The sequence below is a fragment of the Centrocercus urophasianus genome, unplaced genomic scaffold, assembly GCF_019232065.1.
Source record: "Centrocercus urophasianus isolate 14NV4802_14NV808 unplaced genomic scaffold, USGS_Curo_1.0 seq_25, whole genome shotgun sequence".
Taxonomy (NCBI): Eukaryota; Metazoa; Chordata; class Aves; order Galliformes; family Phasianidae; genus Centrocercus; species Centrocercus urophasianus.
This window is the reverse complement of record NW_024884811.1, coordinates 4,712,598-4,730,185: the sequence shown is the minus strand read 5'-3', so window position 1 is coordinate 4,730,185 and position 17,588 is coordinate 4,712,598. Positions and strand designations below refer to the sequence as shown.

Genomic DNA, 17,588 nt, shown 5'->3' with positions numbered 1-17,588 from the left:
CTGAAGGGAGGTTGTAGTGAGCTGGGGGTCGGCCTCTTCTCTCGTGTCATTAGTGATAGGACCAGGGGGAATGGCTTCAAGCTATGGCAGGGAAGATTCAGGCTGGACATGAGGAAGTATTACTTTTCAGAAAGGGTGGTCAGGCACTGGAATGGCTGCCCAGGGAGGTGGTGGAGTCACCGACCCTGGGGGTGTTCAAGGAAAGGCTGGATGCTGTGTTGAGGGACATGGTTTAGTGGGAGCTATTGGGAATAGGTGAACGGTTGGACTGGATGATCTTTTAGGTCTTTTCCAACCTTGGTGATTCTATGATTCTATGATTCTATGATTAGTGGCAGGATTTATGCTGAGCCAAGGGCAGAAATGTAGGAATGTGTAAAAGTGTGGCAGGTCTACTAAATGGTGAATGGTTCTTGATTGGGTAAGACCCTTAGCACCAAACATGACTTCAAAATGTGTCCAGATTTGAATGAGGGCCTGAACTAAATAAACAACCCTTCCAGCCTACCTTGCTCTGTGACTTTGTCATTCTTGATGTGTTTACACAGAATAGTGTAAAACAGCATGTTAGGTCAGACACTCTTTACATATAGGTTTATCCCAGTGAGTGTGTTGCATTCTGATCGTTTGTGTAAGTGTTATAGTGAGCACTGTAACAGTTGCAATTGGTAGTAGTCAGAAAAAAAATCTAAATATTATAATTGTATGTAATTTTAGCAAACTGAGAAAATGATCTAAGACTACAGTCATAATGCTCAGCTGCATATAAACCTGAATAAACTGTTGTTACTGTTTGAGTGTTGTTACTATATGAGTGCAGATATTTCTTTTGGGACCATTCTAGTAAATGAGATAATTCTTAGTGTATTCATGTTGGGGGTGTTGTCAGGCTATCTTCTCTTCCCTAATTTCCCTTATCCCTCCTAAGAATTGCTGTAATTTTTGTGTCTCAACATCTATAAACCTGATGTGCAAAAATGCCAAATTACAGCTTTACAGAAGGAGAACCTAGACTAGCCATGACTGTTAACAGGGAAGGTTCGTGCCCTGTGACTCAGAAAGGAAAAGCTGAGAGGGATTTTGTTTTAATTTTCTTCTATTTCAATCTTGGCTTTCTCTCTACTTCTCCCTGCACCCTGTAATCTCAATTTAAGCCTAGAAACAATTCAGAATCTAAAATTACTGGCATGACAGCGGCTTCACTGGCATTCACTGGTGATATCCATTCCTGAAAAATCAAAGCAAGAAAATTGTCCCATAGCATACCTGCACGCTGTCTGGGATCTGCCTTTCTTAGGAAGTTAAATTGAGACAAGTTTACCTTGCCAAATTGGGTAGCATGGAAACATCCTTTCATCTAAGAAGTTTTTGAGGCAGATTTATTCTGTAGTTAGATGATGCAACTCTATTTAAGAATAAGTACTAAAATTGACAGGTGTATATATTCTGAAAAAAAAAAAAAAGTGATTAATTTATTAATTACACATATTTTTGACAATTTGTTATTTAACAGCAGGGTTTTGGTGCAGATACCAATGCAGACATGCAGTGTGAGAGTTCTCTGTCCATAATTTGAGAGGTCTGTGAACAAAGACTTTTTGTTTAGGCTGTTTTATTTCTTTGGTGCATTTTTTTTTGTCAGTTTCTATGAGTGGCAGGATATTTACATCTCTTCAATCAAGGAAGTAAGATGGAAAGGTTATATACCATTGTGAGGTGTCTTACCAAAGGGAGATAGAAAATGCTGCCTGCTAATAAGGAGGAACCAAACCAAAAAGTGCCATTAGCTGTTGGCTTTGTGACTTGTGGCTGTGGCTTTGTGATCTGAACCAAGAGGACGTTAAGAAGTTGGCAGCTGTGCATTGGTAGCTGAGAGTCTGCTATTACACTTGAAGCAGTGTCAGAAAATGAGGCTGTGAATTGTTAATTGGCTTGCTAGGAAGAGAGGGAACATTGTTGCTTAGTTGATTAAGATGATGAAATGTTAAAAAATGTCAGATGGAGAGGTAAGTTAAATGGACAGATCTGTGTTTACTCATCTAGCCATTACTGTTTCTGAAAGAGTAATAAAGCTTCTTCTATAAAATAATTAGTAAGTATTACTTTTAATTAATGTAAAATTAGCCTTGCACATGTTACATTTATTGTTTCCAAGTTATTGTAGGAAACATAGTAGCCATTTTCTGCAAAAATGTTTTTTGAGGAATTTTATGCAGGCTTCGTAAGAATATCTTCATTTTAATCATATAAGTCACCCAGAACTAGGAGTGATAATATTTCAAATGAAGCTATTTATGCAAAGAAGTAATGGTACCTTGAAACTGTTACAGTTAATTTTGTGTATGTTGCTACTAATTATTTCAACAGGTGACTGAGCTAGAGTGTGTGAGCAGTCAAGCCAATGCAGTCCACACACATAAAACAGAATTAAACCAGACAATACAGGAATTAGAATCTACACTGAAGAAGAAAGAAGAGGTATTTGCTAATGTTTATTTATTTATTCACTGTTACATCATTTCTAAAAATTTTGGATATTAATCTTGCAATGACTGGTAAACACTGTTATTTCATACAGATGTTAACAACTTAAAATAATCGTTCAGCTGATTTGAAAAAAATTAATATATTTTTTATTATATAATTGCAGTTGAACATAGATCATTTTTTTCCTTTGTGGTATCTCTGAGATCTTTGCAAAAATAAATCTACATTGTGGCAGAAGTGGTTTCTTTAGAGCAGTTATCCTCACACTGATGCTATGAACACTCAGTAAGAAGGAAGACAGTCATAAGCATGCTTTCTTTTTCTAGAGAGAGGGATTTGGAGCAAGAAATCGACCAATGCTCTTTTCCGACCAGTCTGTTTTTCAAGCTCTATTAATATAGCTGATTTTTATGATCCCTAAGATCAGCCTTTCAAAGCAAGTCAAATCTCCAGCCAGTAACAGGACTGATATTTCTTGTGCATCTGCCTTTATTCTAGACCCATCACCTAGAAAAAGGAAAAGATTGGAATAAGACCTGTACTGATATGGGTCCTAGAGAAAAGCTACAGAATGGTTGAGAATCAGCCCTTTTAGGGTAGGGAAGAGGTGGAAGGAGCCTCATGTGATGGTTTGTTTGCCTTGTTCAAGACCAGATTCTTTGAAGTATACAATTTTCAACTGCAAGAACCTGTAATACTCTAGGAGAAAATTTGTTTAATCTTTTGAAGCAGAAGAGGCTTGGACTTCTGTAACAAAGAAAATACTTATTACTGTTGTTTATTCACAATTGAATGGCCTCTTCAGGATTATGATTCAGGAATATTGACAGCATGGCTTATTTAACACGCAGTAGCCAGTTGCCCATTTTGGTACTTTAGCTACGGCTTATTCCAGAGAAGAAAAAGAAGTCAGCTTACCTGCACTGAAGCCAAACCACATAATGTCTTGTTAAAGGGATTGTTTGTTCTCCTTTAGGAAATCGAAAGATTGAAACAAGAAATTGACAATGCCAGAGAACTCCAGGCACAGAGGGATTCTTTGACCCAGAAGTTACAGGTGAGCTATACTGCATCATCTTCATTTAGATAGAAGGGCAAAATGGTCTTCAGGTGAGCAGATTACATCAGCAATTTATGCTGCATTGGTTGAAGCTGCCAGATCAATCTGTAAGTGGTGGGTCAGGATGCTCCTTGGGAATTTATTCCACGATTTCCACCTGCAATAAAATACTACATTTTTCCTGAGGGAACTGACCCAAATTCCTTTTAGAACACCACAGATCTCCACCCAACTCTGGAGCTGAAATGAATTTGAATTCAGACTTCAGAATTTTGATACACCTGGAAACTCAGGCATTAAATAGTTCCAAATCCAAAGCGCTAAATTTGACCATCACTGTTCCTTGTACACCTTGACCCAATTCACACTAAACACAAGCTCCATCGCGCTGTACGCAGCTAAGTGATCATTAAATAAGTATTCTTTGAAATAGATTATATGAATTGGAACTTTCTTGAATCTCATTTTTAACCTAAAGATTATACCATATAAGAACGAAAGTACTTTATTCATTTTCCTCCATCCTTTTTTTTTTTTTTAAAGTATGTTATTAGGATGTTACTTTGAAGATTGTTTTTAATACATCAGTTCCACTACTCTAAAAATTATTGCTGAGTTTAGACTAAGCATGGAAATTTTCATCTGAAAAGGAACTTATCTGAGAGACTTAAAAAAGAGATAATAATGAAAGTTAGAAGTTGTTCTTGTATGTAATAGTATCAGTGTGAGATCTCATGACAAGTAGTGAGTTGGAAAGCAGCTATCCTCAGTAAGCAGAATAATGAGAGACTAGTAAAAGATCAAAGATGTCTTAGAATTAAAGAATGCTGTCTTTATTAAAAATTACAAAGTTTGCAGCTTTTTTTTTGCATATGGATGTCTTCAGTTAACAAGTAGATTTATTATGTATGTGTCCATATGTCACTTTGTAGGTGATCAGTTTCTTAAGTGGTTCTATTGAAATAAGTTTAAAGCTGTCTTAAGATCTGAGATAGAAGTTGCTGTTCTTCAGGTTCAAGCTTGTTGCTGACCAGATGCAGCTCTTTTAAAAGATCTTGAATCTTTGCTTACTGAAGCACTTCCCCGGCTTTGATAGTAACAGCCTTCTCTGAATCCTTCACCCTATGTCTGTGATGTCACAGAGAAACGGTGTTTTCATCCATAGCTGCAGACTGCCTATCTCACATGTTAATGTAGTAGACCTGTTGCCTGGATGGATGTTTCTAGAGTCTGTATCTGTTCATCACACTCTTTTCTCTTCTGATTTATGTTTTCCCCACTTGTGTTCACAAATGGATTACATAACTAATTGGAATGCAGCCTGTATGAAAAGCGCTGTCCAAAAATTATTATTTCCAGTTATTTTGCATTTCTGACACACCTGTGTCAGGGAATTACTTAGAAATCAGTCATAGGCAAATTTCAGTAAGTATGCTATCGCTGTGAAAGGTAAATATCAGGGCCCTTTTTACGTAATAATTTTGTTAGCTAAGACATACAAATGAGTCATGATGAGTGTGACTCTCATGATAAGTGAGGATATCTTTATTACTGTCCTGATCCCCGAGTATAGCTGTTGTATATGGTCTGAATATTTTATTCTGGTCTTTTCTCTGACTTCCCCAAGAGATCCATACAGTGCAAACACGTACTTCTGAGTAATTTATTTATTTTCTAAGAGGAAGTAATTTACGAAAATATATTATGTCTTCTGTAAGAGCATCTGAAGACAATGTCCAGAGCCTGAATGGATCATCAGTGTCAGTTTACTGTCAGCTGGGATTAACTGCATATAACGGGAAATTACAATACAACTAAGGGAACAGACTGTGTTACATGGGTACCTCTCTGCTTCTTGCATTAATAAGGAACAGTTTTGAGGAAAACTGATTTGCAGTGGGAGGCTGCAAGTTAGCAGGACATGAATTCTCAATTCAGTATTGTTATAAAAATCACTAATACTCATCCAGGCTAAAGATGTGTCGGGATCAAAAATAACAGCTGGGAAGTAATGTTTTTCAGAAATTAATTGTAAAAGGCTTACTCAGTCAGTTCTGCATGAGCTATGGGTAGCACTGTGCCATCCCAGCAGAGCCAAGAGGACGCTGAGTTCCCTGGCTCAGCCTGGACATGGCTGCTTGGCTTCAGGGTGCTGAGCCATCACACAGCACCATATGCCACAGAGCTTGGTCTGCAGGCCGGGTGCAGGACAACCTGCAGTGGGCAGGCTGGGTGACAGTCAGCTCTTTTGTTTCTGACAGCTGTGAGGTAGCTAGTCATTAACTAGGCACACATCTGTTTTAATTCATGCTGTGCCTACAAACAGTCTTTTTCAGTTGGTTTCCTTTAATCCTTTGGCAACCATATTGATCTGTGTCAAATGGGTTAAAATAATTTTCATGCTGGCAGCAAGGGGTAATTCCTGTCAGCTGTGCCGTTCAAGACCAGTGGCCAAAATTCCGTTGCAGAATCACATAATTGTAAGGACTGTAAGGGGCCTCTGGAGATCACCTCGCGCAGTGCCCTGCTACAGCAGGTTCCCTACAGCCAGTGGCACATGTAGGTGCCCATGAGGGTTTTGAGTAGCTCCAGAGAGTTTTAAAATCTTTGTTAACTTGCCACTTTACAGAAGAGCAGTGAGCGAGGTATTCCAGTTACAAGGAGATGAGACTAGAGGTCCTGAGCTCAACAGAGTTCTCCCTGACCAGGCCTGGGGCTCTGCCTTCCACCCCTGTGGCACTTGCAGAGCTTTGAGAGCAACAGAGGAATGGCAGTGGAAGCAGTGGGAGGTGGGAAGGCAGGAAGAGAAGCTTGCTGCTGGCAGAGGCTGCTGTGGGGTGCCAGGCCTTCCTCCCTAGGACTGGTTGAAATGGGTTGGTCTGAAAGCTCAGAGCAGCTCTGTTAAAGCTTTGTGCTGCAAAGCTGCTGTAAAGAAAGGAGGTATTTTAAAAATGCTAGCGTACGTAAGTACTAATTCAGAATGCACTTTTCTGGAAATGGCTGCTCAAGGTGCATTAAGTACACTGTTCCTGAGCTGCCTGCAGAAATGGTTTCCAATAGCTAAAATTAAGAAATTCCACAGGAATATTTGAGACGTGCAGTGAATGAGAGCAGCGTGCTGTTGCAAAGCAATGTGACCATGCTCCAGCAGTGAGATATGAGAGGGCCCCGGTGTGTGCTGGGTGCAGAGCTCATCTGCACGGCTCCATACTTGTGGGAGGCTGCTCCAGGTCACAGCTTGTGCTTGTGTTTTTAAATATGCTACCGGTGATTTCACCTTGATCAGTCCGTCTAGGTTTTACTCCAATCTTAATTTTTAGTGTGAAAAAAACCCGAGGCAGAAGTTAGGTGGTATTCCTCGCAACACAAAGCAGTGATCAGGTTGAGCTTCTGTGCGAGGCCACCGCTTGGGGACTCTGCCCTGCAGCAATTCATCCAGGTTAAGTAAGGGGACCTGAAAAGCCATTTTCAGTGAGTGCCATATTTCCAAATCTTAGAGTGATAACTGAACATAACACATTGTATGCCAACAAAATTTTAATCTTCTCCAGAAGCGTCTGTCCTTTAGATGAATTACTAAAAAAAATGGAAGAAAGGTTATATTCAGTCCTAATAGAAATGTCGGTTCTGGTTTTAGTACGAGGGAAACTTTAAAGGATTGCACATTGTTCTGAAAACAAAAGTAGCTCATGAATACCAGGAGGAGGTTTGACTGCTTTCTGTTTGTAGACAATACGTTAACATGTTATGTATTTTCTCTGAAGGAAGTAGAAATTCGAAACAAAGACCTGGAAGGCCAGCTGTCTGACCTAGAGCAACGTCTGGAGAAAAGTCAGAATGAGCAAGAAGCTTTTCGCAATAACTTGAAGACACTTTTAGAAATTCTTGACGGAAAAATATTTGAACTAACAGAATTACGAGATAACTTGGCCAAGCTAATAGAATGCAGCTAAAGAAAATGGGATTTCAGTGCCAATCAGCTTAAAGATGCACTGTCTCTCTTCGTAGGACTTTGTTGGGCTCTGCATCAAAGTTGCACAAAATTAGAAATGCTCCTCTGAGAGGGTTTGTTTTAAATTTGAGTCATATTTCAATGTAAAATTCAGAACTCAGCTTGTAGCTAGCTGAAGAGAAAAAAAGAAACAACAAAAAGCTTGAATTACAAATTACCTCCTTGTACTTTATTGGCCATAGATAACTTGAATGGTATTAACACTAATTGAATGCAATCCTTTTCTAATTATCAGTGATAGAAGAATTACCAGTGTCCCAGATACATCTGTTTTTTGTGACAGACACAATATAGGCTATCTTCTCTTTTATTTATTTAATATATTTAATTGCTATGTTTTGTGCAAGAACTTACTGATGACAGCCCTGTATTTTGTTGTTAATAATTTCTCAGGATTCTTTGTGCTGTGGAAAAACAGTGCCATTACCAATTTATTCTTGCCAGGAGTGAGAGAAAGTTGCATCTTTAATTGAAACAAAGTTCCTAATTGCTTGTGTGAAGTTATTCTTTTTGGGTATTTCAGTTGGTTGGTCAGCTGGTTTTTGTTTGTTTGTTTGTTTTTTTAATCTATATATATACTGGGATATACCGTATTTCTTTATGGAGCTTACTCTGGTGTTCTACAATATTGTCCACTGTAAGGTTTACATTATCATATGAATTCCTTGTAATTACAGTGAAATACTATTTCCACTAAATCTGTATGTTGAAGCCAACCGATGATGGCAGGTGAGTCCCCGAGGAAAAAAAGGAGAAAAGGAAAAATGAGAATTTTAAATGTAAGATTTGACATGCACAGATAACGAGGAGCAGCTGGTCATTTGCTGTCTGGCCTTGCTACATATTTCAAATACCTATGTCAAATTAACTGTTAGCCTGTTCTGCAGGAGACTTTCTCAGAATGTCACATGAATTTCAAATTTTGTGAGTAATGGCTTATGGGGAGCAATATTTATTAAGACTGCATTAAGGGCAAGAGATGTTGCAAGGGACTACTTGGACACTGAAATTGTCCAGCCAAGAAAGGTGTTTGTAAAATTTTTGCTGTCACAACAAGTTGAAATGGAGACATGTTTACTCTTTTATGGGTCTTCATATCACATCCTTATTGAAACAACACCAGGCAGTATTCACAACTGCTAACAGAAAGCTTAAAAACAGGAGAAAATTGAATCTTTATCCTCAATGAGCAGGTTTTAAAGTTGTTTTGAGGAAGTTTTAACAGACTTTTGGCAACCACACATTTCTTTATATAATAGATTTACTTAAAAAAAACCAACAACAACAAAAACCAACTCCGGAAGGTAAGCCAAGTGTGACGTGTCTTGCTTCAAAGTACATTCTTGCCATAAACTAATTGCTTATGATTTTGAAGAGGGCTTTTTTAAAATGTATGAATGAGTGTCAGACTTCAGAGTTGAAAGATGCACTGTTTGCTCCCCAGGTTTGTTTGAATGTTAAACATGAAATCTAGCTGCTTATAAATTTGTACAACATAATTTTCTCCACTTAGAGACTGCTACTGAAAACTAGGAAAGATAAGTTTGTTTTTGTGTGTATTGTATGTAAATACCATACAATACACACAGGTTATTTATATTAGAAATACATGCTTTATTTCTAAAATACGTTTTTTTTCTCTTTACCAGTGATTTATCAGGTGTCCCCTGACTAGTCAGGAAAGTGGTTTAGGTCAAATGCTAAACCATCATGTATTATACTGTATGTAATGTACACAATGTTTAAGTTTTATCCATATTTTTAGGGTATTTTCTCACCTATTTTCTTTATTGATGGGGTAGAGGAGCTTGACTCAGTGTGCTACTGGTTGAAAACTTTGTGGTGAGCTACATGTTTTTCTTTCAGTGATTTTAGGCAGTGGTGTGTACATCTTCATCAGGTCCACGCGAGCAAATATCACAAGATTTCAATTTAACTGGGGATGTTTGGGCCCGATTTTCCTGTCACTTGTGCTGCTGTAAACCAGATGCGTCCCTGATGTGGTGTCAGCAGTGTTTAGCTGGCATAACATTGGAGGAAATGCAAGGAGAATCTGGCCCGTTAATTACTGCTCAGTGGACATAATAAGGATGAAGAAAGAATAAAAACATTAGAAACTTGATGATGGAATAAATGTAATATTATTTTTAATGATATTATTATTGACATTTTTAAAGATATGATGTCATTTACATGTGGGAAAATAGTGGACAGAAATACTTCCACTTAAATTTTGTGAATATGTGTGGTACATGAGTATTTCTATGTATACGTACACACACATATGTATATAAAGAACATGAAAAAATTTAGATGTGCACATTTTTAATATTTTCCTATTGAAATTAAATTTTAAATTGGAAATTGATATTTGAGAATTTCTTTTCTCATTCAGTAGATATGCTTCATTTCATTTTTTACAATTACTGAGGGCTGCACCTTTGAATTCCCAAGCAGTTGTCAAACATGAAATGGGATAAGGTAGACTTACGTGCACATATAAATAAAATCTGAACGCTATGAGTATTTTTAATGTTTATTTACAATAGGTGGGTGTTTAGAGTTTGAAACCTGAAGTTCATTCATAGGTGGTTGTGCCTACTGTAGCCTCTCCAATTCTGTTTCAAGATAATAGTTTGCTTCTTTGAAACATGACTTTTCCCAGATACAGGTATTATGAATTGTATCTATCTTTGATGAAACTGTGGGAATGTGTGTACCTGAAAACACTGTTGAGTACTACAGGTTGAAAAACAACATGATCTTGTGTAGGAGAGGCGAGCAGCCACATTGCATAGACTTTGTTAAATGGCAACTATAGTCTTGTTTAAAAAAAAAAAGAAAAAAAAAAGAGCAACAAGAATTACAGTGAGAAAAAACAAGCAACTGATAAACATCTAACAAAAACTGAAGAAAAATCAGAAATACAGCTTTTATTTTGAAATACACTTGCTGTTCTCTGGAGAATGTACTTTTACTCTTCATTTTTTTCCTTATATCTTTTCAAGTATGTGCAAGTGATAGCAGCAGCTACCTTAATCTTTCAGGTGCTACTGGATTTTGCATTAGCGTGTTATGTTGTGAAATCCTGACTCTGACATAAAAGATTTTTGTAAGTATATTCCCGTCCAGATAGTTGGTTTTTGGAGTGTCTTGTTCATAATCCATATGCCTCAATGATCCAGAAATCGCATTTTTCTATGTGCACAAAGTAAAATGTGTGAATTAATGTCTGTTACAGACTGGGGATTCCTTTTCCTGGCTAATATACCAGGAAAGAGGCAAACAAAATGAACTGATAATGCAGAAATATTGTTATAAAGTCTCTACGAAAATACATTTTCAGGTAAAATATAATAAAGGGCTAAAACAGATGTAACACAAACAAGTATCGTCTAATGCTATTGGTGGCATTCTGAGGGTAATTCCTTCACCAAAACCCTGCAGGAGTGAGCAATGCGTCAATTAAAATGAATATTTTGGGATGCGTCTTGTCAGTTGTGGAAGGTTTCTGTTTTCTGCTCTGTTTTCTACAGGTTAGGGACTAACTCCAGGCTCCCCTGCAGCGAGGGGCTGAACCTTACTTTGTTTCGTTGCCGTTCATGTTCTGTACCAAAGTGGCTGTGAGCAGTGCCCCGTGAGCACCTCATTCATGAGGAGCTTAGTTTCAAAGGCAAAAGGAGAAAATCTTTGTCGGAAATACAGCATGGGAAGGGAAATGGAAAAATGGCACGGAGCTTAATTCTCTGCGCAACCGGGTGTCAACAAAGGCGCTTGATTGATCTGGTTGATGAGAAAACCTTGGATCTTGAGGCCAAATATCAGTAGAGATTAGGTCTGGGGGTTGACAGGGGGTCAAAAAAAAGCATGAAGAATTTGCAGCCAAGCATGTGCGGTCTCAGTAGCTGAACATGCCAGCTGAAGCGCGCGGCTTTACACCCATGTTTTTTCGGGAAATGAACCTGGCTCTGCAAAGCAATGCCCAGACTGTCGTTTACATTTTCTTAACAATGCTGCATACGTGCACTACCTCTGAATGGTGCTAAGCAGAGAGCATACCACAGAATAATAGGTATTTCCTAAAACCTGTGTTTTTCTTTACACAATTAGTTTCTTGGCTTACTCCAGTTGCTCCTGACAAGTATGACGGATTTCACCTTGTGTTCAGTGTTTGAGAGCAAGCAGCAGTGCTGGCTAGCCCCTGGTGTCAGCCCGTGGTGCCGCAGCTCCTGACTCACCTCCTGGGTCTCACAGCCTCTCTTGCAGCTGTCGGTGCTGCCTTCGCAGCTCATCCTAGGACCAAAGAAACCAGAGCAGTTTGTTCCCACTTTCTCCCCCTGCCTACTCTTGCACACACTCAGATCAGCATTACATCCCATAGCCTGTGGCATTTTCAAATGCTGGCTGTTATGCTGGCAACTATGGGAAGGGGGAAGAACAGTCGAAGATGTTAGAGCTTTTTGGGGAAAAAAATGTATAGGTGTCAAAAGGATTTGCTTATGTGGCACCACCAGCTGTGAGATAGGTGAGAACATCTTGCATAGCAGAGAACAGAGGACCCGCTGAGCACATCCGTCTTGCCCCAAAACTGCTGCAGGCTCATCAAAGTCAGCGTTAGAGTTGTGCTTTGTAACAAAAGCCAAAATCCCTGCAGTCTGCAAACCCATTCCTGCCTTTCTTTTACTTCCACTAGCCCAAGGATCGGCACCAGTGTTAGTCATGGCAGTGACTGAAGGCCCTTCCTGCTTTCCTGCCATCAGCTCCATCCATCTGTGGTGTGCAACAGTTCTCTTTCTGTAGCTGTGAGCAGTTTTGGCCCCATGCATTCTTGCTCTGGGGTTTTCCCCTGCTCCCACCCTTGTCTCACTGCACTGCGGGCCCCAGCAGTGGCAGGTGCTCCTGATCCCTTGGGCTGAGAACAGCCACCTAGAGGTGTTCTTGGAGAAAGCTCGTGTTTCTGTGCATAGTAACTCAGAAGAGGAGAAGTTATTTCCCAGCTGATCACCAAGACTGTCATGAGCAGCACACACCCACCCCAGTGCTAAGGGAAGAGAAGATTCACAGTGACACAGTACATTTAAGTACAGTCTGCCTGTGTGGAGTCCCCCGTTTGAGTTACATTCAGTGTGAGATTATAGAATTTGCAAGTGAAGTTTTTCAAAGAGGGAAAAAGCCCTTAGAGTTCTTCAACTTTGAATTGTATTTTGTTAAATGGTGACTTGTATTTTCTTTAAACAAAATACAAGGAAAAGGGGAAGCGAAACTGACTTTGCAAAAGAGACATCACAGCCTCTAATCAGTAGGTGGGAATGTAAGAGATGAATTTTCTCTGTATCTGAATATACTGCTTTTTTATGAATCTGGCAGCAGTTGTTTGCCAGGATCTACAGCGATAGGAATGGGAAACACGGTGTGAATGCAGTGAGGCTCTGCCTTGCAGTGGGTGTGAGCTGCTGGGCGGCAGCGTGCAGCTGAGCAGGATGGGTCCTGCAGGCACAAGCATCCCCTGCAGCCTTGGCAGGATTCCAGGGGTGCTTGCCATCTGCCCAAGGTGGTGGTGGTCCCAGATACACATTGCTACTCCTGGAGCCCTTTTGCTCCACGTTGTTGGCATGCAGGGCGACAAATGGAGGGGAATTCTGGTGTGCAGCTCTGAGAGCAAGAGAACTATTGCTGGTTTGAGACAAGCACTTCCTCCCCAACTCTTTGAAAGAAATTACGAAGGCCGTTTTTGTGTGTGTGTGTGGTTTCCGTTATCATTGGAACCTACATGTCCTAAATTTTCTTTAATTTTTCTGTTTTTATTATATTTTGCATTTTTTGCATTAATGTTATTTCCGCAAATGCAAACTTGGAGTCATAGAGAAGGCAGATTGGTGTGCATATGGGGCAGCATTGGTTGTCCTTGGACATTGCTGAGTCCTGAGGAGCTGGAAAGTTATGGAAGTGGGGAGGAGAGCAACAATGAAACACCGGGCATGCTGTAAGAGGTGCTGTAAAAGCACGAAAAGCTCACAGGGAGCACCTGTGTGGGGACAGGCATCAGGTTGGATCCGCACTGGCACGGTGGGCAGGCAGTGATCTGTGCTGTGAATCTGTGCTGAAATCAGCACAGTTTGGTCAAATTGTAGCTATGATGCTCTAACAAGGGGGCTGTATACCCAAAACATAAACAGAATCAAAAAAGGAGCCAGGGCACCATGGGGCACGCAATCAGCTCATTAGTGAGTGCTCTGCACACAGAGACCCATCCATACCATCCCTATGTATGGGATGAAGTGGCAGTAGGCTCATCTGCCTCTGAATAGCCATAGGGTGGCCGTGGAGCTGGTCAGTCCCTCTTCTGATGTGCTGCACCAGGAGAAGGATGCACTGCTTGAGGAACTGCCCTGGTAGGAGCAGTTAGGAAATGCTGCTGCTGCTTGCCTAGCTGGCAGCTATGGTGACTGTGTTCCAAGGATCAGGCACTCATTATACTGAGTGACTTGGCAGACACAAGAAATTGCAACTGTATTTCTGCGTATTTACAGGATATTTTTTTAAGGCAACTCATTATTTGCCAGTGAGGGGTTGAGGGGATAATGGAAAGAAAAAGAACTCTGAGGGAACAGGTAGGTCCCTTCTGCACGCTGAACTCCAAAGGGTGCAGGATTGAAGTTCTGCATTCAGTTTAAACAAGCTGGTACGGGCAGTGCTCATGGCCACTTATTCAGGAGCATCCCTGAAACTTGGCAGCCTGTGAGGACATTCTGAAGGCAGTTGGTGCACCCAGTGTGGGGATGACCTGCTGGTGACAGGAACAGCACACAGGTTCACCCCAAACTGCTGATGGTGCAGCCTTGACAAATGCTGGTTGGATATCTGTGCGACATTTCTTACTGCAAATTGAGACTTGAAGGTCTGTTTTTCTGTGAATTACGACCAAGTATTGACTTGGGACCATAACTGGCTTTTAGATATAAGATAGGACTGTTTGCTAATCTGAGCAAAGCATGTCCTGGCAGGCAACCTCCAGCTGCTTTCCCCTGAACACAGCATGAGCAGACACAGTGGTCTTTTTGAAGTGACAAAATTTCATACTCTAAACAGAGATTTGCCCTATCACACATAACTAGTTTTACCTCTGGCATCACTCAGAACACACACGTGCTGAGTGGCTCCACCACTCACAAGCACAGTGGAGAAGAAGCACAGTGCTTCTCTCGGCCCCATCTGCCACCACACACCCTGGAGGAGGTGGCCAACAGCTCAGCCCAACAGCGTGAAGGCGAGCAGAGGAGTGGGATGGCAGGTGTGTGAGAGGGCTGCTGCGGGCGGGTGAGAATGGCTTGTTGGTGTGGAGATACGGGCGGGACGAGGAGCAGCTGGCTGGCAGTTCTGCTCGGGCACTGCTGGCCCTCGGCCTCTTGGCTCTGTGCTGATGGTTGGAGTCTGTGACCTCGCACCAGGAGAAGCCCTCAGGCAAACGCAGACGTATGTTCTCCTGCAGCAAGGGGGTAGGCTGTGCAGTTTATTTATAATGTCTATTCAAGACCCTTTTTTGTTTTTTTTAACATGCCTTTAAGAGCTGGGTGCGGTGTGGAGGGGCTTGTCTAACTGTTTTTTGTGGGTCTCCGTCTTCTCCAGATGTCAGTTTGCTCACAGCAAGCAAGGGGGTGGGAAAAGAATGGCCACTGCCTCATAGTGCTTCACATTACGTCAGTTCATACAGCATCTGTCGTGTCTACACTGTGTGGGTAACATGCATGGCAGTTCAAGCATGCGCTGATGACTTTGTACACTCAGAGCTCAGATACATTCCTGCTGGAATTTAATGGGGATTGAAATAAAATATGAAGAAAAAGTGTAGCCAATATAAATGTTTTGTATGAATTGCATGATTCTTCAAGTTTCTTATTCCTGTGAATTTCAAACAGCAATATACAGAGGGATTGTGTTGCGAGTTAGAAAGAAAGATTAAAAAATGAACTAAAGAATAAATGATGTCTGAAAGATCATGGATTTTCTTGGCCTCACACAAGCAATGTAGGACACGTGTAGTGAGATGTGCAGAGAAATCACATCCACGTGGTAAGCGGGAAGCAAGCACAGGCAGTTATCTCAGCACACATCACAGACTGCACATGGTTACAATGGGGAGGAAGGGAGCAGGTGGTGGATACAGGGGCTCATCTGGAGTGTAATTATTCCAATTATTGCCAGAGTTTTGGCAGATGAAGGAGAAGTGCATCTGCAATGAAGACAGGCAGCAGTTCTGCCTGCCTTTTTCCAGCTGCCCTGCTGCCAAGGCTCAGTGCTGAGAGAGGTGTGCCTTTTATTGAGCTAATGAAAGCCGAGGCAGGAACAAAGGTTTGCACAAGCTCAAGAGACAGACCCAAGTCTCAGAGCAAGGGGGAGAGGGGGATGGCACAGCAGCAACAAGGTGGTGGGCCCACAGTTCTGCCAATGGAAAACTGGGTGCCTGCAGCCACAGTTGAATGCAGCTGTACAGATACCATTCTGGGTAACATCTGGAGCATCACCTGCTATCATGCAGCACCTGCAGAGTGATGCTTGCAAGTTGCACGGCCTGCGGGATTCATCTGAGTTTTACAGAGAACACTTATATTTAGGTTAATTACACTACTTTATCCTGACAGATAAAAACGCAGCACAAAACATTACAGCATTAGGCCCAAATGGGCTCTCTGTGCTGCACCTGGTCTGCTCGCTGTCACCTCCCTCCTGCAACAGGAAGGGAAAACCTGCAAAACAGAAGGCAGCAGTGAGCACTACTGAGAAAAGCTTCTTAAAATAATCAGAAAAAGAGCTCTGGCAAACTCATTCTGTGTTTTTAAGTCTCTCCCTCCCCACAGCCCCTCTGCTGAGCGCTGGAGCAGGAGTAAACCCCAAACATCCATGACCTCTGTGAGACAAGTGTTGTTTGTTAAGTGTGAGGTGGACCTGGGCCCGTACATTTCCATCTGACATATAAGATGAAAAAAAAAAAAAAAGCAGTTCTGCCCAGCTCCAACCTCCCCTCTGTGCTGTGCAGACATTTGGGCCTCACTGTGACTACCACTGCTGTGGAAGTGCATCAAGAACCATACACTGATTTGTATGCACTAGATCTACTTCCAGCTCACAGAAATACCCTTACAAGTTACTGAAAAGCAGCCTCTGATCTGCTCCCTGCGATAACAAGGCAGACACTGCTGATGGCAACAAACACCCCTACGCACAGCGCTGCGCTGCAGAGCAGGATGCAGGTTGGAACAGACCTCTACAATCATCTTGCCCAACTGCCCATCTTCCACGCATACTGCCCACTAATCCACGTCCCTAAGAACTTCTGCCCTTTTCTGAAACACCTGCAGGGACGGTGACTCCACCAGCTGCCTGGGTTACCCATGCCAATGCACCACCGCTCCTGAGAAGAAATTCTTCCTAATATCCAGCCTAAGCTCCCCTGCTGCCATGTCAGGCCATTCAAATTACAACTTGCCTGCACAAAAAAAAAAAAAAAAAAAAAAAAAAGTGAAGCCAGATGCTTCCAGCCCTGCTGTCTCCCACCACACCACCCCCTTGCCTTTCTATATGTAGCACAGCTGGAGGCCACTCTGCCCCAGCACAATGGCATTGCCACTGGTGAGCTCAGGTGCAGGAGTGTAGCAATGGTTTCAGCAATCTGTGTTCCTGAATTTAAACATCTGCTCATTTCGTACAGATTTTTTGTCTTTTCATTAAGTGATGGTAACTAGTTTTCTGTTTGCACTTAAGCTCAATTACCCTGCACTACTGAAGAGCAAGGTTCTCCCACAATACCTGATTTATTTATGCGGCAGTTTACAAAGATTCTACACGGGTACAATTATTCCCTGCAGCAGTTCAGCTCAGGCATCACTACCTGCCATTAGTGGCGGTTGGGCAGTTTGAGGAACTGAAAGAGTAGCAACAGAAACTTAACAATGGATGAACATTTTTTGGTAGGAACCAAACTGCACTGTTTTTATATTTTCAACATTGCTATGTACTCAAATGAAACAGTGG

At 41.4% G+C, this 17,588-nt stretch overlaps 1 protein-coding gene across 1 annotated transcript in view; it reads left to right on the top strand.

Annotated features, from left to right (window-relative positions):
- The window catches only part of HOMER1 (homer scaffold protein 1), an 89,861-nt gene extending 79,953 nt beyond the window's left edge, over nt 1-9,908 (top strand). The window contains exons 7-9 of the mRNA XM_042825892.1: nt 2,368-2,478; nt 3,464-3,544; nt 7,312-9,908. Coding sequence (XP_042681826.1) covers nt 2,368-2,478; nt 3,464-3,544; nt 7,312-7,500 — 381 coding nt within the window. The 3' untranslated portion in view covers nt 7,501-9,908. The remainder of the gene's footprint in view (nt 1-2,367; nt 2,479-3,463; nt 3,545-7,311) is intronic.
- Nucleotides 9,909-17,588: the final 7,680 nt, after the last annotated feature.